The sequence below is a fragment of the Oncorhynchus tshawytscha genome, unplaced genomic scaffold (assembly GCF_018296145.1).
Source record: "Oncorhynchus tshawytscha isolate Ot180627B unplaced genomic scaffold, Otsh_v2.0 Un_contig_4095_pilon_pilon, whole genome shotgun sequence".
NCBI classification, from domain to species: Eukaryota; Metazoa; Chordata; class Actinopteri; order Salmoniformes; family Salmonidae; genus Oncorhynchus; species Oncorhynchus tshawytscha.
Window position 1 is genome coordinate 82501 of NW_024609679.1, and position 23397 is coordinate 105897.

Sequence of the window (23397 nt, forward strand, 5' to 3'; positions counted from 1 at the left end):
AAGCCCATGTAATGCATTGTAGGTTAGCAGTAAAACCTTGATATCAGCTACTAGCCCAAATCAGAGACATCGGTAGGAGCAGATCCAAAAACCTTTATCACCTTGATATCAGCTACTAGCCTTAACAGGAAGACGGTATCAAAAATACATGTAGGAGTGTTTTTATTCTCCTCATTCAGGTTGGAAAAGTAGGCTGATCAGGCAGCAGTGAGGTCTTTTCCATGTTACACGGTACTGTCTTTCCAAGCTAGTCGGAAGACTTCCTGTTTGGTGGAGCAGCAGTGAGGTCTTTTCCATATTGCACGGTACGGCCTTTCCAAGCTAGTCGGAAGACTTCCTGTTTGGTGGAGCAGCAGTGAGGTCTCCTCCATATTGCACGGTACGGCCTTTCCAAGCTAGTCGGAATACTTCCTGTTTGGTGGAGCAGCAGTGAGGTCTCCTCCATATTGCACGGTACTGTCTTTCCAAGCTAGTCAGAATACTTCCTGTTTGGTGGAGCAGCAGTGAGGTCTCCTCCATATTGCACGGTACTGTCTTTCCAAGCTAGTCAGAATACTTCCTGTTTGGTGGAGCAGCAGTGAGGTCTTTACCATATTGCACGGTACTGTCTTTCCAAGCTAGTCGGAAGACTTCCTGTTTGGTGGGGCGCCATTTTCCGTTCCAATTTTCTAGAAGCTTGCTTCAGGACTCTGGTATTTTCTGCGGCCCAGGCAGTTAGTTTCTTTGCGAGGTTAACTTCGGTTACTTCCTCGGTTAGGTGGTTATCTGATTTTTGTACTTCGACGTCCTTGGGTAGGTGGAGGGATTCTGGATGGGCATCTAGGAATTCTCAAGACAATCTTTGGGTTGTCTGAGAATTTATATTGTGGCTTTTGATAATCCTTGGTTGGGGTCTAAGCAAAATATTTTGTTGCAAATGTAATAAGATGGTTGTCTGATAGTCCAGGATAAAGCTGAATCAGGAAAGTTAAGACTGGGGTTGGATTGAAAACCTACAGGAGGGTATCACTCCAGGACCAGGGTTGGGAGAGAGCCCTATCCTATCAGATATCTTAGCAACATGTTTATCTAGCCTGCTAGCTAGCATAGTAGCTAATAACACCACAGATAAAAGGGTTAGTTATCATAATCTTTGATAGTAACTAATATTGCTCTTTAGATTACAGCCATGTTGATGTTAATTGGGGCCTGTTCATAGCGTTTAAAAATAAATATATTCAGGTATCTGCCGAAATAAAGGAAACACCAACATAAAGTGTTTTAATTGGGCGTTGGGCCACCAGCCTCCAGAACACCTTCAATGAGCCTTGGCAGAGATTCTATAAGTGTCTTACAGTCTTGTTAGAACACAGAGATGTTTGATTCTGCATTCTATCCTGTCTAGTCATTAGATTAGATGAGTGGTATGAACAGTCTTCTTAGAACACAGAGATGTTTGATTCTGCATTCTATTGTCTACTCCTTTCATGTCTGTGGTAGTCTTGAGGAATGCATCGGATGTGTTTCCCCGACAGAACATAAATAGACGGTATGATGTGTCTGGAGGGTGAACTCATCCGTCTTTCTGTCTGTCTCCAGGGAGTGCCAGGGAGAAGCCCATGAACCATGCGACTGCCAGACATGGAAGATGTGGTTGGCTGAAGTGACTGAGATGAGACCCCAGGAATGTAAGCATCTCTACTATTAATGGATTAGTTTTCTAAAGAAAACCCAGTATACTTCTTCATGTGATGTTGTTGTTGTGCATCTCTTGCTCTTTTTCACCTCCGTAGACTGTGAATACCACTTTACATATTAAAAATGGCTTCTGTCCTCCATTACACATTACAACAATGTCTTTTTGACAGAAGCAGAAATGTGGAATCGGTCACAGATGCTCTATTTATGGAAACCCGATCAGTCACCCAAACGGCTTCCTACTGAGGGAGTCACCAACCCTAAAAATGTTTGTTTCCTGTGTGATGATATGGACACGTTTCCTTCAGAAATCATATCATCTCCCAAAAACAAATCCCGCTGTATCCAAGTCACTGCTGCTAGGCTTGATATCTGCCATCCATTGATGGACCGTTCAACTTCATGGACTCGAATCCCGTGTCTCAAATGCCAGCCTATTCCCTTTATAGTACACTACTTTTGACTTGAGCCCCTTCAGGACGCTAGCTACAGGCAACACCAGGTTTCAGACGCTAGCTACAGGCAACACCAGGTTTCAGACGCTAGCTACAGGCAACACCAGGTTTCAGACGCTAGCTACAGGCAACACCAGGTTTCAGACGCTAGCTACAGACAACACCAGGTTTCAGACGCTAGCTACAGGCAACACCAGGTTTCAGACGCTAGCTACAGACAACACCAGGTTTCAGACGCTAGCTACAGGCAACACCAGGTTTCAGACGCTAGCTACAGACAACACCAGGTTTCAGACGCTAGCTGCAGGCAACACCAGGTTCAGGACGCTAGCTACAGACAACACCAGGTTTCAGACTCTAGCTACAGACAACACCAGGTTTCAGACGCTAGCTACAGGCAACACCAGGTTCAGGATGCTAGCTACAGACAACACCAGGTTTCAGACACTAGCTACAGACAACACCAGGTTCAGGACGCTAGCTGCAGGCAACACCAGGTTCAGGACGCTAGCTACAGGCAACACCAGGTTTCAGACGCTAGCTACAGGCGACACCAGGTTTCAGACGCTAGCTACAGGCAACACCAGGTTTCAGACAACACCGGGTTCGCTAGCTACAGACAACACCGGGTTCAGGACGCTAGCTACAGACAACACCGGGTTCAGGACGCTAGCTACAGGCAACACCGGGTTCAGGACGCTAGCTACAGGCAACACCAGGTTTCAGACGCTAGCTACAGACAACACCAGGGTTCAGGAGGTTCGCTAGCTACAGACAACACCAGGGGTTCAGGACGCTAGCTACAGGCAACACCAGGGTTCAGGACGCTACAGGCTAGGTTTCAGGCAACACCAGGTTTCAGACGCTAGCTACAGACAACACCGGGTTCAGGACGCAGCTACAGACAACACCGGGTTCAGGACGCGGGTTAGCTACAGGCAACACCGGGTTCAGGACGCTAGCTACAGGCAACACCAGGTTTCAGACGCTAGCTACAGACAACACCAGGTTTCAGACAACACCGGGTTCAGGCTAGCTACAGGCAACACCAGGTTTCAGACGCTAGCTACAGGCAACACCAGGTTTCAGACGCTAGCTACAGACAACACCAGGTTTCAGACGCTAGCTACAGGCAACACCAGGTTTCAGACGCTAGCTACAGGCAACACCAGGTTTCAGACAACACCAGGTTTCAGACGCTAGCTACAGGCAACACCAGGTTTCAGACGCTAGCTACAGGCAACACCAGGTTTCAGACGCTAGCTACAGGCAACACTAGGTTTCAGACGCTAGCTACAGACAACACCAGGTTTCAGACGCTAGCTACAGGCAACACTAGGTTTCAGACGCTAGCTACAGACAACACCAGGTTTCAGACGCTAGCTACAGGCAACACCAGGTTTCAGACGCTAGCTACAGACAACACCAGGTTTCAGGCAGGAATGAAAGGCGTTATTGTTGTGCTTGGAAACCAGTTTCCCTGAGTGCTTTTGTTCAGGCTTTAAAAGCTATCGCGGTTCCATTCTGTTCAGTCAGTGATTTTTCTTAAAGGTTACCCTATTCCCTACATAGGGCTCTGGTCAAAAGTAGTAGACTATGTGTCCTATGCACCTTGTTCAAAAGTAGTGTACTACATAGGGAATAGGGTGCCAATTAGGATGCCTTCCAGAGAATAAAGACGCAGTGTTTCAAAAGCAGCGATTACCGTCAGGTTGTAATGGGCTATTAGAGAGAACACACACCCCACACACCACACCACACACACACACTCTCTCTCTCTCTCTCTCTCTCTCTCACTCTCTCACTCACTCACTCACTCACTCACTCACTCACTCACTCACTCACTCACTCACTCACTCACTCACTCACACACACACACACACACTCTCTGTAGGTTCTAGGAACACTCTCTGAATGCTGTGGAAGGAGTCGTGTCCAGTTAGCTGTGTGTTGTGTTGTTGTTTTTCCCCCTGGGAAGTGGCTGGTGTGAGTGAAGCCTATGAAGACGCAGCCAACTGCTTGTGGTTACTGTCAAACGCCAAACCCTGCGCCAACTGCAAGTCTCCTATTCAGAAGAACGAAGGCTGCAACCACATGCAGTGTGCTAAGGTAGGTAGACTAACAGTGTCTTGGACATCGAGTACCAAATGGCACCCTACGCCCTATATAGTGCACTGCTTTTGACCAGAGTCTATGGGGCCCTAGTCAGAAGTAGTGCACTAAATAGGGAATAGGGAGCCATTTGGGAGGAAACCAGGATATCTATCTGAAGAATGTTATAATTAAGCAATAAGGCCTGAGGAGGTGTGGTATATGGCCAATATACCACGGCTAAGGGCTGTTCTTATGTACGATGCAACGTGGAGTGCTTGGACACAGCCTTTAGCTGTGGTATATTGGCCATATATCACTAACCCCCGAGGTGCCTTATTGCTTAATTATAAACTGGTTACCAACTTAATTAGAGCACATACCCGTGGTATACGGTCTGATGTAGAACGACTGTCAGCCAATCAGCATTCATGGCTGGAACCACCCAGTTTATAATGTTAGATACTCCAGGAAATGTATTTGAGGACCTAGAGTTATCTGGAAAATGCTGTTTTGTTATGGTCAGGGGAAAAGTAGGGCAACTCTCTGATGGTGTGGAGCTCTAAGGGTCTAATCACATTCAACCCTTCTGAAACTCGGATCTCTCTTTTGTATACAGGGCTTTCTGAAAGTATTCAGGCCCCTTGACTTCTTCCACATTTTTTGACACATTACAGCCTTATTCTAAAATGGATTACATTTATTTTTTCCCTCATCAATCTACATGCAATACCCCATAATGACATCACAATACCCCATAATGACATCACAATACCCCATAATTGACAAAGCAAAAAAAACAAGATTCTTCCTAGCGCTGGCTGTCCGGCCAAACTGAGGAATCAGGGGAGAAGGGCCTTGGTCAGGGAGGTGACCTTGAACCCGATGGTCCCTCTGACAGGGCTCCAGAGTTCCTCTGTGGAGATGGGAGAATCTTCCAGAAGGACAACCATCTCGGCAGCACTCCACCAATCAGGCCTTTATGGTAGTGGCCAGATGGAAGCCACTCCTCAGTACAAGGCACATCACAGCCAGCTTGGAGTTTGCCAAAAGGCACCTAAAGGACTCTCAGACCATGAGAAACAAGATTCTCTGGTCTGATGAAACCAAGATTGCTCTTTGGCCTGAATGCCAAGCTTCACGTCTGGAGGAAACCTGGCACCATCCCAACATTAAAGCGCTGTTTTCCAGCGGCAGGGACTGGGAGACTAGTCAGGATCAAGGGCAAGATGAACAGAGCAAAGTACAGAGAGATCCTTGAGGAAAACCTGCTCCAGAGCGCTTAGGACCTCAGACTGGGTCGAAGGTTCACCTTCCAACAGGACAGCATCCCTAAGCACACAGCCAAGACAACGCATGAGTGGCTTCGGGACCAGTCTCTGAATGTCCTTGTGTGGCCCAGCCAGAGCCTGGACTTGAACCCGATCTAACATCTCTGGAGAGACCTGAAAATAGCTGTGCAGCGACACTCCTCATCCAACCTGACAGAGCTTGAGAGGATCTGCAGAGAGGAATGGGAGAAACTCCCCAAATACAGGTGTGCCAAGCTGGTAGCATCATACCCAAGAAGACTGGAGGCTGTAATCGCTGCCAAAGGCGCTTCAACAAAGTACTGAGTAAGTATTGCGATGTCATTATGAGGTATTGCGATGTCATTAGGAGGTATTGTGATGTCATTATGAGGTATTGCGATGTCATTAGGAGGTATTGTGATGTCATTAGGAGGTATTGTGATGTCATTAGGAGGTATTGTGATGTCATTATGAGGTATTGTGATGTCATTAGGAGGTATTGTGTATAGATTGATTAAATCTTTTTTTTTTTTTCACTTGTCAATTTTAGAATAAGGCTGTAACCTAACGAAATGTAGAAGAAGTGAAGAGGTCTGAGTGCTTTCTGAATGTACAGAACCTTCATAATGTATTCATACCCCTTGACTGTTGTATTACAGCCTTGTTTTTTTTGTCACCCCTGTACACAAACTACCCCTTAATGACAAAGTGAAAACATGTTTTTAGAAATGTTTGCAAATTGAAATTGATTTTTTTTTAAATTTCATATTTCTACAAGTATTCATGCCCCTGAGTCACATAGTAGAATCAAATCAAATCTTTCAAATCAAAGATTTATACAGCTGTACATCAGCTGATATCTCAAAGTGCTGTAAGACCTAAAACCCCAAACAGCAAGCAATGCAGGTGTGAACACGGTGGCTAGGAAAAACTCCCTAGAAAGGCCAAAACCTAGGAAGAAACCTAGAGAGGAACCAGGCTATGTTGGCCAGTCCTCTTCTGGCTGTGCCGGGTGGAATTATAACAGAACATGGCCAAGATGTTCAAATGTTCATAAATGACCAGCATGGTCGAACAATAATAAGGCAGAACAGTCAGGTGGAAGTTGAAACTGGAGCAGCAGCATGGCCAGGTGGACTGGGACAGCAAGAGTCATCATGTCAGGTAGTCCTGGAGCTCAGGTCCTAGGGCTCAGTTCCTGAGAGAGAAAGAAAGAGAGAAGGAGAGAATTAGAGAAGCACACTTCGATTCACACAGGAACTTAGGACAGGAGAAGTACTCAGATATAACAAACTGACCCCAGCCCCCGACACATAAACTACTGCAGCATAAATACTGGAGGCTGAGACAGGAGGGGTGTTGTGGCCCCATCCGAGGTCACCCCCGGACAGGGCCAAACAGGAAGGATATAACCCCACCCACTTTGCCAAAGCACAGCCCCCACACCACTAGAGGGATATCTTCAACCACCAACTTACCATCCTGAGACAAGGCTGAGTATAGCCCACAAAGATCTCCGCCACGGCACAACCCAAGGGGGGCGCCAGCAGACAGGATGACCACAACAGTGAATCAACCCACTCAGGTGACGCACCCCCTCCAGGGACTACATGAGAGCCCCAGTAAGCCAGTGACCCAGCCCCTGTAATAGGGTTAGAGGCAGAGAATCCCAGTGGAAAGAGTGGAAAAGGGGAACTGTTGCCAGGCATGAGGCAGAGACAGCAAGGGTCTGTTGCTCCAGAGCCTTTCCGTTCACCTTCCCACTCCTGGGCCAGACTTACACAGAATCACCTTTGCCAGAGATTACAGCTGTGAGGCTTTCTGGGTAAGTCTCTAAGACCTTTACACGCCTCGATTGAACAATATTTGCACATTATTCTTTAAAAAAATAATTCTTCAAGCTCTGTCAAGTTGGTTGGTAATCATTGCTAGATAGTCAGTCAAGTTTTGCCGTAGATATTCAAGCTGATTTGAAGTCAAAACTGTGACTAGGCTACTCCCAACAGACATTTAAAACATGTCTCACGTTGTCACATTCAACACAACCAGAAACGAGAGAAGACATCTGTCACGAGGCCTAAATCACATCCACGAGGACTGTTCTGCTGTAGCCGAAAGAGATGAATGGGTATGTTGAGAGTAGAGAGACACGGGCCTTGGGGACTGTCGTCAGCTCTGTACTAGCCTGAGGGCTGTAGTGACAGGCCTGTTGTCCTACATGATGTTGTAGTGACAGGCCTGTTGTCCTACATGATGTTGTAGTGACAGGTCTGTTGTCCTAAATGATGTTGTAGTGACAGGTCTGTTGTACTACATGATGTTGTAGTGACAGGTCTGTTGTCCTACATGATGTTGTAGTGACAGGTCTGTTGTACTACATGATGTTGTAGTGACAGGCCTGTTGTCCTACATGATGTTGTAGTGACAGGTCTGTTGTCCTACATGATGTTGTAGTGACAGGTCTGTTGTACTACATGATGTTGTAGTGACAGGTCTGTTGTACTACATGATGTTGTAGTGACAGGTCTGTTGTACATGATGTTGTAGTGACAGGTCTGTTGTCCTACATGATGTTGTAGTGACAGGTCTGTTGTCCTACATGATGTTGTAGTGACAGGTCTGTTGTACTACATGATGTTGTAGTGACAGGTCTGTTGTACTACATGATGTTGTAGTGACAGGTCTGTTGTCCTACATGATGTTGTAGTGACAGGTCTGTTGTCCTACATGATGTTGTAGTGACAGGTCTGTTGTACTACATGATGTTGTAGTGACAGGTCTGTTGTCCTACATGATGTTGTAGTGACAGGTCTGTTGTCCCACATGATGTTGTAGTGACAGGTCTGTTGTCCTACATGATGTTGTAGTGACAGGTCTGTTGTACTACATGATGTTGTAGTGACAGGTCTGTTGTCCCACATGATGTTGTAGTGACAGGTCTGTTGTCCTACATGATGCTGTAGTGACAGGTCTGTTGTCCCACATGATGTTGTAGTGACAGGTCTGTTGTCCCACATGATGTAGTGACAGGTCTGTTGTACTACATGATGTTGTAGTGTTGTAGTGACAGGTCTGTTGTACTACATGATGTTGTAGTGACAGGTCTGTTGTCCTACATGATGTTGTAGTGACAGGTCTGTTGTACTACATGATGCTGTAGTGACAGGTCTGTTGTCCCACATGATGTAGTGACAGGTCTGTTGTCCCACATGATGTTGTAGTGACAGGTCTGTTGTCCCACATGATGTAGTGACAGGTCTGTTGTACTACATGATGTTGTAGTGACAGGTCTGTTGTACTACATGATGTTGTCGTTCTCTCTCTCTCTCTGTCTCTCTCTCTGTTACGCTCTCCTCTACTCTCTATCTCTGTTGTGCTCTCCTCTACTCTCTCTCTTTGTTGTGCTCTCCTCTACTCTCTCTCTCTGTTGTGCTCTCCTCTACTCTCTATCTCTGTTGTGCTCTCCTCTACTCTCTATCTCTGTTGTGCTCTCCTCTACTCTCTATCTCTGTTGTGCTCTCCTCTACTCTCTCTCTCTGTTACGCTCTCCTCTACTCTCTCTCTCTGTTGTGCTCTCCTCTACTCTCTCTCTCTGTTGTGCTCTCCTCTACTCTCTCTCTCTGTTGTGCTCTCCTCTACTCTCTCTCTCTGTTGTGCTCTCCTCTACTCTCTCTCTCTGTTGTGCTCTCCTCTACTCTCTATCTCTGTTACGCTCTCCTCTACTCTCTCTCTGTTACTGCTCTCCTCTCTTCCTCTCTCTCTCTGTCTCTCTCTCTACTCTCTCTCTACTCTTCCTCTTATCTCTGTTGTGCTCTCCTCTACTCTCTCTGTCTCCTCTGCTCTCTCTCTCTGTTGTGCTCTTCTACTCTCTCTCTCTGTTGTGCTCTTGTACTCTCTCTCTCTGTTGTGCTCTCCTCTACTCTCTCTCTTTGTTGTGCTCTCCTCTACTCCTCTCTCTGTTGTGCTCTCCTCTACTCTCTCTCTTGTTGTGCTCTCCTCTACTCTCTCTCTGTTGTGGCTGACTCTAAGACTGTTACGCTCTCCTCTACTCTCTCTGTTGTGCCAGTCAGGATGCTCTACTCTCTCTCTTTGTTGTGCTCTCCTCTCACTCTCTCTCTCTGTTGTGCTCTCCTCTACTCTCTCTCTCTGTTACGCTCTCCTCTACTCTCTCTCTGTTGTGCTCTCCTCTACTCTCTCTCTCTGTCTCTCTCTCTGTTATGCTCTCCTCTACTCTCTCTCTCTGTTGTGCTCTCCTCTACTCTCTCTCTTTGTTGTGCTCTCCCTACTTTCTCTCTGTTAGTCTCTCCTCTACTCTCTCTCTCTGTTAATGGATCTCCTCTCTCCTCTCTCTCTCTGTCTCTCTCCATTGTTATTCTCCTCTACTCTCTCTCTTGTTGTGTCTGTTACTCTCTCCTCAACTCTCTTCTCTGTCTTAGCTACCCAGCCACAGACTCTCTCTGTTGGCTCTCTCTGTTATGGGTCCCAGGCTTGTTAGAGGTCTTCTCTCTCTCTCTTCTATCTTCTCTCTCTGTCAGTCACTATATACTATAGATTATCTTGAGTGCCATCCAAGTCCTGTCTCCTCAGGACAACAGTGATTTCAGCAGTTGGCTTTGTGTTTTAGTTTCCTTTTTACATCGTCACCACACAGCCAGCGAAGCAGTGTTTCTAGTTGGAGTCACCGAGGGCTGAATAAGACTGTAAATCATGGTGAAAGGTGGTAGTGTTCGGTGGTTTTTACCTCTAGTCAGGACATTTCCTCTCAGATGGATAGATCTGTATGCAGTGTGTAAATGGATGGAGTGACTCCCTGGTGTCAGATCAAGAGAACACATAGAGGACCATTGATTAGTTTTAAATCACAGGGGGAAAACTCTTGTTCAGTCTGCGTTCCAGCAACCTCTTCAAGGCCAGCTACCCAGCCACAGACCGTCTTTGGCCGGCTCCCTTATGGGTCCCAGGCTTTAGAGGTTAGGGCCTTGGTATTTCCTGCTACTGACCTTTAGTCATGCCAGAGGTTAGGGCCTTGGTATTTCCTGCTACTGACCTTTAGTCATGCCAGAGGTTAGGGCCTTGGTATTTCCTGCTACTGACTGACTACCTTTAGTCATGCCAGAGGTTAGGGCCTTGGTATTTCCTGCTACTGACTGACTACCTTTAGTCATACCAGAGGTTAGGGCCTTGGTATGTCCTGCTACTGACTCTCTACCTTTAGTCATGCCAGAGGTTAGGGCCTTGGTATTTCCTGCTACTGACTCTCTACCTTTAGTCATGCCAGAGGTTAGGGCCTTGGTATTTCCTGCTACTGACTGACTACCTTTAGTCATACCAGAGGTTAGGGCCTTGGTATTTCCTGCTACTGACTGACTACCTTTAGTCATGCCAGAGGTTAGGGCCTTGGTATTTCCTGCTACTGACTCTCTACCTTTAGTCATGCCAGAGGTTAGAGCCTTGGTATTTCCTGCTACTGACTGACTACCTTTAGTCATGCCAGAGGTTAGGGCCTTGGTATTTCCTGCTACTGACCTTTAGCCATGCCAGAGGTTAGGGCCTTGGTATTTCCTGCTACTGACTGACTATCTTTAGTCATGCCAGAGGTTAGGGCCTTGGTATTTCCTGCTACTGACTCTCTACCTTTAGTCATGCCAGAGCTTAGAGCCTTGGTATTTCCTGCTACTGACTGACTATCTTTAGTCATACCAGAGGTTAGGGCCTTGGTATTTCCTGCTACTGACCTTTAGCCATGCCAGAGGTTAGGGCCTTGGTATGTCCTGCTACTGACTGACTACCTCCTCTTCCCTCTTCCCTCTCTGCAGTGTAAGTATGACTTCTGCTGGATCTGTCTGGAGGAATGGAAGAAACACAGCTCGTCTACTGGAGGTTACTACCGCTGTACCCGCTATGAGGTCATCAACCAGGTGGAGGAGCAGAACAAAGACATGACTGTGGAGGTGTGGAATACACACACACACACACACACACACACACACACACACACACACACACACACACACACACACACACACACACACACACACACACACACACACACACACACACACACTCACTCACTCACTCACTCACTCACTCACTCACTCACTCTTTCACTCACTCACTCTTTCTTTCACTGGAGGAGCAGAACAAAGACATGACTGTGGAGGTGTGGAATACACACACTCACTCACACTCACTCTTTCTTTCACTCACTCACTCACTTTCACTCACTCACTCACTCACTCTCTTTCACTCACTCACTCTTTCACTCACTCACTCACTCACTCACTCACTCACTCACTCACTCACTCACTCACTCACTCTTTCACTCACTCACTCACTCACTCACTCACTCACTCTTTCACTCACTCACTCTTTCACTCACTCACTCTCTCACTCACTCACTCACTCACTCACTTTCACTCACTCACTCTTTCACTCACTCACTCACTCACTCACTCACTCACTCACTCACTCACTCACTCACTCACTCACTCTTTCACTCACTCTTTCACTCACTCACTCTTTCACTCACTCTTTCACTCACTCTATGCTTCAGAGAGAAACTCCGTGACAGTGCACCTCCATCACAAGATGCCCAGAGGGTCATCAACATGTTGTTAATGTACTTCTGCAGTCCACCTTTGTCCTGTGTTATATTGCTGTACTCCACTCACCAAGACCAGCCCTGCCAGGGAGAGTTGTACTTCTGCAGTCCACCTTTGTCCTGTGTTATATTGCTGTACTCTACTCACCAAGACCAGCCCTTGTACTTCTGCAGTCCACCATTTGTCCTGTGTTATATTGCTGTACTCTACTCACCAAGACCAGCCCTGCCAGGGAGAGATGTACTTCTGCAGTCCACCTTTGTCCTGTGTTATATTGCTGTACTCCACTCACCAAGACCAGCCCTGCCAGGGAGAGTTGTACTTCTGCAGTCCACCTTTGTCCTGTGTTATATTGCTGTACTCTACTCACCAAGACCAGCCCTGCCAGGGAGAGATGTACTTCTGCAGTCCACCTCTGTCCTGTGTTATATTGCTGTACTCCACTCACCAAGACCAGCCCTGCCAGGGAGAGATGTACTTCTGCAGTACACCTTTGTCCTGTGTTATATTGCTGTACTCCACTCACCAAGACCAGCCCTGCCAGGGAGAGATGAGAGACTGGAGGCAATAAGAATCGGTTGTTTTGTCATTGCTGGCAGAGGACACTGTGGTTGGCTGAATCGACACCCTATCTCCTATCCCTCGTAGGCTCTGGTTAAAAGTAGTGCACTATATAGGGATTATGACACCCTATCACCCCTTCCTCATAGGCTCTGGTTAAAAGTAGTGCACTATATAGGGATTATGACACCCTATCACCTATCCCTCATAGGCTCTGGTTAAAATTAGTGCACTATATAGGGATTATGACACCTATATAGGGATTATGACACCCTATCCCCCATAGGCTCTGGTTCAAAGTAGTGCACTATATAGGTAATAGGATGCAGTTTGGGACTCACTGTGAGTCTAGAGACATGAGCATTTTGTCTGGAGGGGCACATCAGGAAGACTAGAGCAGGGTGGGGCCACATCAGAATCAAATCAAATCAAATCAAATTTTATTTGGTCACATACACATGGTTAGCAGATGTTAATGCGAGTGTAGCGAAATGCTTGTGCTTCTAGTTCCGACAATGCAGTAATAACCAACAAGTGATCTAACTAACAATTCCAAAACTACTGTCTTATACACAGTGTAAGGGGATAAAGAATATGTACATAAGGATATATGAATGAGTGATGGTACAGAGCAGCATAGGCAAGATACAGTAGATGATATCGAGTACAGTATATACATATGAGATGAGTATGTAAACAAAGTGGCATAGTTAAAGTGGCTAGTGATACATGTATTACATAAGGATGCAGTCGATGATATAGAGTACAGTATATAGTATGCATATGAGATGAGATGGAAGACTAGAGCAGGGTGGGGTCACATCAGGAAGACTAGAGCAGGGTGGGGCCACATCAGGAAGACTAGAGCAGGGTGGGGCCACATCAGGAAGACTAGAGCAGGGTGGGTCCACATCAGGAAGACTAGAGCAGGGTGGGGCCACATCAGGAAGACTAGAGCGAGGTGGGGCCACATCAGGAAGACTAGAGCGAGGTGGGGCCACATCAGGAAGACTAGAGCAGGGTGGGGCCACATCAGGAAGACTAGAGCAGGGTGGGGCCACATCAGGAAGACTAGAGCAGGGTGGGGCCACATCAGGAAGACTAGAGCGGGGTGGGGCCACATCAGGAAGACTAGAGCAGGGTGGGGGAACATTTTGTCTGGAGGGCCACATCAGGAAGACTAGAGCAGGGTGGGGAATCATTTTGTCTGGAGGGCCACATCAGGAAGACTAGAGCGAGGTGGGGGAACATTTTGTCTGGAGGGCCACATCAGGAAGACTAGAACAGGGTGGGGCCACATCAGGAAGACTAGAGCAGGGTGGGGCCACATCAGGAAGACTAGAGCAGGGTGGGGCCACATCAGGAAGACTAGAGCAGGGTAGGGTAACATTTTGTCTGGAGGGCCACATCAGGAGGACTAGAGCAGGGTGGGGTAACATTTTGTCTGGAGGGCCACATCAGGTGGACTAGAGCAGGGTGGGGAATCATTTTGTCTGGAGGGCCACATCAGGAAGACTAGAGCGAGGTGGGGGAACATTTTGTCTGGAGGGCCACATCAGGAAGACTAGAGCGAGGTGGGGGAACATTTTGTCTGGAGGGCCACATCAGGAAGACTAGAGCAGGGTGGGGCCACATCAGGAAGACTCAGGAAGACGGGGTGGGGTAACATTTTGTCTGGAGGGCCACATCAGGAAGACTAGAGGGGTGGGGAACATTTTGTCTGGAGGGCCACATCAGGAAGACTAGAGCAGGGTGGGGCCACATCAGGAAGACTAGAGCGGGGTGGGGTAACATTTTGTCTGGAGGGCCACATCAGGAAGACTAGAGGGTAACATTTTGTCTGGAGGGCCACATCAGGGACTAGAGCGGGGTGGGGTAACATTTTGTCTGGAGGGCCACATCAGGAAGACTAGAGCAGGGTGGGGAATCATTTTGTCTGGAGGGCCACATCAGGAAGACTAGAGCAGGGTGGGGAATCATTTTGTCTGGAGGGCCACATCAGGAAGACTAGAGCAGGGTGGGGAATCATTTTGTCTGGAGGGCCACATCAGGAAGACTAGAGCAGGGTGGGGTAACATTTTGTCTGGAGGGCCACATCAGGAAGACTAGAGCAGGGTGGGGAATCATTTTGTCTGGAGGGCCACATCAGGAAGACTAGAGCAGGGTGGGGAATCATTTTGTCTGGAGGGCCACATCAGGAAGACTAGAGCAGGGTGGGGAATCATTTTGTCTGGAGGGCCACATCAGGAAGACTAGAGCAGGGTGGGGCCACATCAGGAGGACTAGAGCAGGGTGGGGCCACATCAGGAAGACTAGAGCACAGGGTGGGGCTACATCAGGAGGACTAGAGCAGGGCGGGGCCACATCAGGAAGACTAGAGCAGGGTGGGGCCACATCAGGAAGCCTAGAGCAGTGTGGGGCCACATCAGGAAGACTAGAGCACAGGGTGGGGCCACATCAGGAAGACTAGAGCAGGGTGGGGCCACATCAGGAAGACTAGAGCAGGGTGGGCCACATCAGGAAGACTAGAGCAGGGTGGGGCCACATCAGGAGGACTGGAGCAGGGCGGGGCCACATCAGGAAGACTAGTGCAGGGTGGGGCCACATCAGGAAGACTAGTGCAGGGTGGGGCCACATCAGGAAGACTAGAGCAGGGTGGGGCCACATCAGGAAGACTAGAGCAGGGTGGGGCCACATCAGGAAGACTAGAGCGAGGTGGGGCCACATCAGGAAGACTAGAGCAGGTGGGGCCACATCAGGAAGACTAGAGCAGGGTGGGGCCACATCAGGAAGACTAGAGCAGGGTGGGGCCACATCAGGAAGACTAGAGCAGGGTAGGGTAACATTTTGTCTGGAGGGCCACATCAGGAGGACTAGAGCAGGGGTGGGGTAACATTTTGTCTGGAGGGCCACATCAGGAAGACTAGAGCGGGGTGGGGAATCATTTTGTCTGGAGGGCCACATCAGGAAGACTAGAGCGGGGTGGGGTAACATTTTGTCTGGAGGGCCACATCAGGAAGACTAGAGCAGGGTGGGGTAACGTTTTGTCTGGAGGGCCACATCAGGAAGACTAGAGCAGGGTGGGGAATCATTTTGTCTGGAGGGCCACATCAGGAAGACTAGAGCGGGGTGGGGTAACATTTTGTCTGAGGGAGGGCCACATCAGGAAGACTAGAGCAGGGTGGGGCCACATCAGGAAGACTAGAGCGGGGTGGGGTAACATTTTGTCTGGAGGGCCACATCAGGAAGACTAGAGCAGGGTGGGGTAACATTTTGTCTGGAGGGCCACATCAAGAAGACTAGAGCAGGGTGGGGAATCATTTTGTCTGGAGGTCCACATCAGGAATACTAGAGCAGGGTAGGGTAACATTTTGTCTGGAGGGCCACATCAGGAAGACTAGAGCAGGGTAGGGTAACATTTTGTCTGGAGGGCCACATCAGGATTTAGACATTCAACGTTGGGCCCATACTTTTTGGACCGATTTTGTTTTCTAATCAATTTACGGGCAGAAATAGGGCAGTTATAATTCATATAAATATATAGGTCTGTTATAATTCATATAAATATATAGGTCCGTTATAATTTATATAAATATATAGGTATGTTATATCAATATATAGGTCTGTTATAATTCTTATAAATATATAGGGCAGTTATAATTTATATAAATATATAGGTCTGTTATAATTCATATCAATATATAGGTCTGTTTTAATTTATATAAATATATAGGTATGTTATATAAATATATAGGTCTGTTATAATTCATATAAATATATAGGTCTGTTATAATTCATATAAATATAGGTCCGTTATAATTCATATAAATATAGGTCCGTTATAATTTATATAAATATATAGGTCTGTTATATAAATATATAGGTCTGTTATAATTCATATAAATATATAGGTCTGTTATAATTCATATAAATATATAGGTCTGTTATAATTCATATAAATATATAGGTCCGTTATAATTCATATAAATATATAGGTCTGTTATATAAATATATAGGTCTGTTATAATTCATATAAATATATAGGTCTGTTATAATTCATATAAATATATAGGTCTGTTATAATTCATATAAATATATAGGTCCGTTATAATTCATATAAATATATAGGTCTGTTATATAAATATATAGGTCCGTTATAATTGATATAAATATATAGGTCCGTTTTAATTTATATAAATATATAGGTATGTTATATAAATATATAGGTCTGTTATAATTTATATAAATATATAGGTCTGTTATAATTCATATAAATATATAGGTCTGTTATAATTCATATAAATATATAGGTCTGTTATAATTCATATAAATATATAGGTCTGTTATAATTCATATAAATATATAGGTCCGTTATAATTCATATAAATATATTGGTCCGTTATAATTTATATAAATATATAGGTCTGTTATAATTCATATAAATATATAGGTCTGTTATAATTCATATAAATATATAGGTCTGTTATAATTCATATAAATATATAGGTCTGTTATATAAATATAAAGGTCTGTTATAATTCATATAAATATATAGGTCCGTTATAATTCATATAAATATATAGGTCTGTTATAATTCATATAAATATATAGGTCTGTTATAATTCATATAAATATATAGGTCTGTTATATAAATATATAGGTCTGTTATAATTCATATAAATATATAGGTCTGTTATATAAATATAAAGGTCTGTTATAATTCATATAAATATATAGGTCCGTTATAATTCATATAAATATATAGGTATGTTATATAAATATATAGGTCTGTTATAATTCATATAAATATATAGGTCTGTTATAATTCATATAAATATATAGGTCTGTTATAATTCATATAAATATATAGGTATGTTATAATTCATATAAATATATAGGTCCGTTTTAATTCATATGAATATATAGGTCCATTATAAGCTATATAAATGTATAGTGTTTAAAAAATATATATATATTTTTTCTCGTCTTCTTGTCATTGCAGGCTGAGAAGAAGCACAAGGGATTCCAGGAACTGGACCGCTTCATGCACTACTACACCCGCTTCCAGAACCATGAACACAGCTACCAGGTAAATACTGGACCTGCTTCCAGAACCATGAACACAGCTACCAGGTAAATACTGGACCTGCTTCCAGAACCATGAACACAGCTACCAGGTAAATACTGGACCCGCTTCCAGAACCATGAACACAGCTACCAGGTAAATACTGGACCCGCTCCCAGAACCATGAACACAGCTACCAGGTAAATACTGGACCTGCTTCCAGAACCATGAACACAGCTACCAGGTAAATACTGGACCTGCTTCCAGAACCATGAACACAGCTACCAGGTAAATACTGGACCTGCTTCCAGAACCATGAACACAGCTACCAGGTAAATACTGGACCTGCTTCCAGAACCATGAACCCAGCTACCTGGTGAAAGGGGCTGTGGTGCATTTCCTAATACAACTCCAGCCAGTTTGTATTAGGAAGTCCTGGTGTAACCTGACACCCTGTCCAGGTAAGTAGGGCAGAGATGGGTTTGTTTAACTGTCATGTAGCTTTAGGAAGTCCTGGTGTAGCCTGACACCCTGTCCAGGTAAGTAGGACAGAGCTGGGTTTGTTTAAATGTCATATAGCTTTAGTAAGTCCTGGTGTGGGACCTTACCTTGTCTGTCCTTCTATCTAGCTGGAGCAGCGCCTGTTGAAGACAGCCAAAGACAAGATGGAACAGCTGAGCAGAGCCTTGAGTGGACGTATGTGGATATTCGCGTCATGTCAATGTTTTTTTCATCGTTTTGTTCCATTTTGTTTTGCAGACAACCATTTTCAAATAAATAGACCAACACACAGACTGAAATCAGTGGAGATGTATTAAAGACACTCTTAAAGTACTTGAAATCTATCACTTTTCTTTTTCTCTTCTGAATGTGATATGATGAGTCGGTGTGTATGAGAGCGTGAGTAATCCTGATCCGTGATCTCTTCTTCTCTCTCAGGAGACGGAGGCCCACCTGACACTACGTTCATTGAAGATGCTGTACTGGAGCTGCTGAAGACGCGTCGCATCCTCAAGTGCTCTTACCCCTACGGCTTCTTCCTGGAGATCAAATCCACCAAGAAAGAGATTTTTGAACTTATGCAGGTACGGGCGGATCTTAAGCGAGAGGATTATATAAAACATCTGAAATGTCTTGTCAAAAAACCGACTTCCTCTCAAACACTGAGGTTTTAAACCGACTTCCTCTCAAACACTGAGGTTTTAAACCGACTTCCTCTCAAACACTGAGGTTTTAAAACGACTTCCTCTCAAACACTGAGGTTTTAAACACGACTTCCTCTCAAACACTGAGGTTTTAAAACGACTTCCTCTCAAACACTGAGGTTTTAAACCGACTTCCTCTCAAACACTGAGGTTTTAAACCCGACTTCCTCTCAAACACTGAGGTTTTAAAACGACTTCCTCTCAAACACAGGTTTTAAAACGACTTCCTCTCAAACACTGAGGTTTTCCTCTCAAACACTGAGGTTTTAAAACTTCCTCTCAAACACTGAGGTTTTCGACTTCCTCTCAAACACTGAGGTTTTAAAACGACTTCCTCTCAAACACTGAGGTTTTAAACCGACTTCCTCTCAAACACTGAGGTTTTAAACCCGACTTCCTCTCAAACACTGAGGTTTTAAAACGACTTCCTCTCAAACACTGAGGTTTTAAAACGACTTCCTCTCAAACACTGAGGTTTTAAACCCGACTTCCTCTCAAACACTGAGGTTTTAAAATAACAGATCTTGTTGTGAGGAACCCTTTTTACTCTCTTCGTTAATGACTTCCTCACACGGCTGGCCCGTTCATTAGGCACGGTTAGGCGTTCACCTATGGCGGCAGATTGAAGAGGGCCCTGCTTCCTCATGGTTTAAAACCATGCAGCTATGCAGAGATACTTTTGTCCTCTACAGTTTATAGACTTTTTGTTTGGCCTCTTCCTGTCTGTGTGTAGACTGACTTGGAGATGGTGACAGAGGACCTGGCTCAGAAAGTCAACCGTCCTTACCTCCGAACTCCCCGTCACAAGATCATCCGAGCGGCCTGTTTGGTGCAGCAGAAGAGACAGGAGTTCCTGGCCTCCGTCGCCCGAGGGGTGGCCCCCAGCGACTCCCCAGAGGCCCCTAGACGCAGGTGGGGGACCCCTCACAAACCCTTTCAATCCCCAAATCAATCAATTGCAGATGAAGGTCACCCCCCATTGTGTTTTCACTCTGGATGTTTTCTCGTACAGTTGCTGTGTTCTGTTCTCTCTCTCTCTCTCCACTAATTGAAGTGTTTTAATAACATGACAGAATAACTGTTATTACGTTCTACATTTTGTATTTCTAGTTTTGGAGGTGGAACGTGGGACTGGGAGTATTTGGGCTTTGCATCTCCTGAGGTAAGTAAATATCTAGCTAACTGTTGTAGTTCTGAATATCTAGCTAGCTGTTGTAGTTCTGAATATCTAGCTAGCTGTTGTAGTTCTGAATATCTAGCTAGCTGTTGTAGTTCTGAATATCTAGCTAGCTGTTGTAGTTCTGAATATCTAGCTAGCTGTTGTAAGTCTGAATATCTAGCTAGCTGTTGTAGTTCTGAATATCTAGCTAGCTGTTGTAGTTCTGAATATCTAGCTAGCTGTTGTAGTTCTGAATATCTAGCTAGCTGTTGTAGTTCTGAATATCTAGCTAGCTGTTGTAGTTCTGAATATCTAGCTAGCTGTTGTAGTTCTGAATATCTAGCTAGCTGTTGTAGTTCTGAATATCTAGCTAGCTGTTGTAGTTCTGAATATCTAGCTAGCTGTTGTAGTTCTGAATATCTAGCTAGCTGTTGTAGTTCTGAATATCTAGCTAGCTGTTGTAGTTCTGAATATCTAGCTAGCTGTTGTAGTTCTGAATATCTAGCTAGCTGTTGTAGTTCTGAATATCTAGCTAGCTGTTGTAGTTCTGAATATCTAGCTAGCTGTTGTAGTTCTGAATATCTAGCTAGCTGTTGTAGTTCTGAATATCTAGCTAGCTGTTGTAGTTCTGAATATCTAGCTAGCTGTTGTAGTTCTGAATATCTAGCTAGCTGTTGTAGTTCTGAATATCTAGCTAGCTGTTGTAGTTCTGAATATCTAGCTAGCTGTTGTAGTTCTGAATATCTAGCTAGCTGTTGCAGTTCTGAATATCTAGCTAGCTGTTGCAGTTCTGAATATCTAGCTAGCTGTTGCAGTTCTGAATATCTAGCTAGCTGTTGCAGTTTTGAATATCTAGCTAGCTGTTGTAGTTCTGAATATCTAGCTAGCTGTTGTAAGTCTGAATATTTTTAAATCATGTGACTATTAGGAAGCTAAAAGAGCTGCTACAGTTATAAATTGCACAATAATTATAAATTCACTGCTTTTTTAAGGTATTGTCTTCTGTTTATTCAATATGTGCTGCTGTTGTAAGTGTGAATATTTTTAAATCATGTGACTATTGGAAGCTAAAAGGCTGCTACAGTTATACCTGTGACCTGTGACGTCATGGTATCAATGGCTGACTTTTTTACAGGAGTATACAGAGTTTCAGTACCGGAGGAGACACAGGGATCGTCAACAGAGGAGACAGAGAGGGGACATTCCCCATCTTGACGAGCATAGCGACAGCACTTTAGGTAATAATGAATCAATAACTAAAAGATTCATGGATAGATACTATAGCAGTGTTTTAGACTAGCCGCCGTCTCAGTGCTTTAGACTAGCCGTCGCAGTGTTTCCAGGTATCTGTCTACCTGGTATTTCTGTAGGATATCCAGCTATGACTGAATGTGTTTCCAGGTATCTGTCTACCTGGTATTTCTGTAGGATATCCAACTATGACTGAATGTGTTTCCAGGTATCTGTCTACCTGGTATTTCTGTAGGATATCCAGCTGAAATGATTCCAATCTGTCTACCTGGTATTTCTATAGGATATCCAGCTATGACTGAATGTGTTTCCAGGTATCTGTCTACCTGGTATTTCTATAGGATATCCAGCTATGACTGAATGTGTTTCCAGGTATCTGACTGAATGTGTTTCCAGGTATCTGTCTACCTGGTATTTCTGTAGGATATCCAGCTGACTGAATGTGTTTCCAGGTATCTGTCTACCTGGTATTTCTGTAGGATATCCAGCTATGACTGAATGTGTTTCCAAGTATCTGTCTACCTGGTATTTCTGTAGGATATCCAGCTATGACTGAATGTGTTTCCAGGTATCTGTCTACCTGGTATTTCTGTAGGATATCCAGCTATGACTGAATGTGTTTCCAGGTATCTGTCTACCTAATAAAATGACTGAATGTGTTTAAAACCTGGTCTGTAGGATATCCAACTATGACTGAATGTGTTTCCAGGTATCTGTCTACCTGGTATTTCTGTAGGATATCCAGCTATGACTGAATGTGTTTCCAGGTATCTGTCTACCTGGTATTTCTGTAGGATATCCAGCTGACTGAATGTGTTTCCAGGTATCTGTCTACCTGGTATTTCTATAGGATATCCAGCTATGACTGGATGTGTTTCCAGGTATCTGTCTACCTGGTATTTCTATAGGATATCCAGCTATGACTGAATGTGTTTCCTAAAAGGCTGACGTGTTTCTCCATGAATGGGGTCAGTGTTTTCACTGACATGAATGACTTCTTTCCTGGAGAAAAAAGTAACAAAAGGAATAATCTCTTATCTTTTCCTTTCGACTGGGAAGACCTTGAATAGTTTGAGCTGTGAGTTTGTCAGTGTGATTGTTCTGTAACATTGACTGACTGACTGGATGGCTGGCTGGCTGGCTGGCTGGCTGGCTGGCTGGCTGACTGACTGGATGGCTGGCTGGCTGACTGGATGGCTGCTGGCTGGCTGACTGGACTGGCTGGCTGACTGGATGGCTGGCTGGCTGGCTGGCTGGCTGGCTGGCTGGCTGGCTGGCTGGCTGGCTGGCTGACTGGATGGCTGACTGGCTGGCTGACTGGATGGCTGGCTGACTGGATGGCTGGCTGGCTGACTGCTGGCTGGCTGGCTGACTGGATGGCTGACTGACTGACTGGCTGGCTGGCTGGCTGACTGGATGGCTGACTGGCTGGCTGGCTGGGCTGGCTGGCTGCTGACTGGCTGACTGACTGGCTGGCTGACTGGCTGGCTGACTGACTGGCTGGCTGACTGACTGACTTGCTGACTGGATGACTGACTGGCTGGCTGACTGACTGACTGGTTTCTTCTTCTTTTATTCATAAAACAGACACACAGGAAATGGGAGGTGGGCGAAGACCTGGTCCCCCCATGGTGAGTTCAGTGTGTTTTTCATGTCATCTGTGTATTCGTCTTTACCTCTTATTATATATATATATAAATATATGTGAAGTTTAGATATGTCAGTATAAAAATGGGTTTTATTTCTTACTTTTGATGACATTTTTCTTTATCGTCTGTCTTCACAGAAATGTATCTTGCGCCATAACATCACCTCACTAGACATAATAACATCACCTCACTAGACATAAAAACATCACCTCACTAGACATAAAAACATCACCTCACTAGACATAAAAACATCACCTCACTAGACATAAAAACATCACCTCACTAGACATAAAAACATCACCTCACTAGACATAAAAACATCACCTCACTAGACATAAAAACATCACCTCACTAGACATAATAACATCACCTCACTAGACATAAAAACAT

At 45.0% G+C, this 23397-nt stretch overlaps 1 protein-coding gene across 3 annotated transcripts in view; it reads left to right on the forward strand.

Annotated features, from left to right (window-relative positions):
* Window positions 1-23397, forward strand: part of LOC112241718 (ankyrin repeat and IBR domain-containing protein 1-like) — a 60592-nt gene that overhangs the window by 35837 nt on the left and 1358 nt on the right. For all 3 annotated transcript variants that reach the window (XM_042316893.1, XM_042316894.1, XM_042316895.1), the window contains 10 exons: window positions 1579-1667; window positions 4111-4241; window positions 11332-11466; window positions 17681-17767; window positions 18373-18439; window positions 18683-18828; window positions 19682-19860; window positions 20059-20110; window positions 21243-21345; window positions 22946-22989. In XM_042316893.1, the coding sequence (XP_042172827.1) occupies window positions 1579-1667; window positions 4111-4241; window positions 11332-11466; window positions 17681-17767; window positions 18373-18439; window positions 18683-18828; window positions 19682-19860; window positions 20059-20110; window positions 21243-21345; window positions 22946-22989 (1033 nt within the window). The remainder of the gene's footprint in view (window positions 1-1578; window positions 1668-4110; window positions 4242-11331; window positions 11467-17680; window positions 17768-18372; window positions 18440-18682; window positions 18829-19681; window positions 19861-20058; window positions 20111-21242; window positions 21346-22945; window positions 22990-23397) is intronic.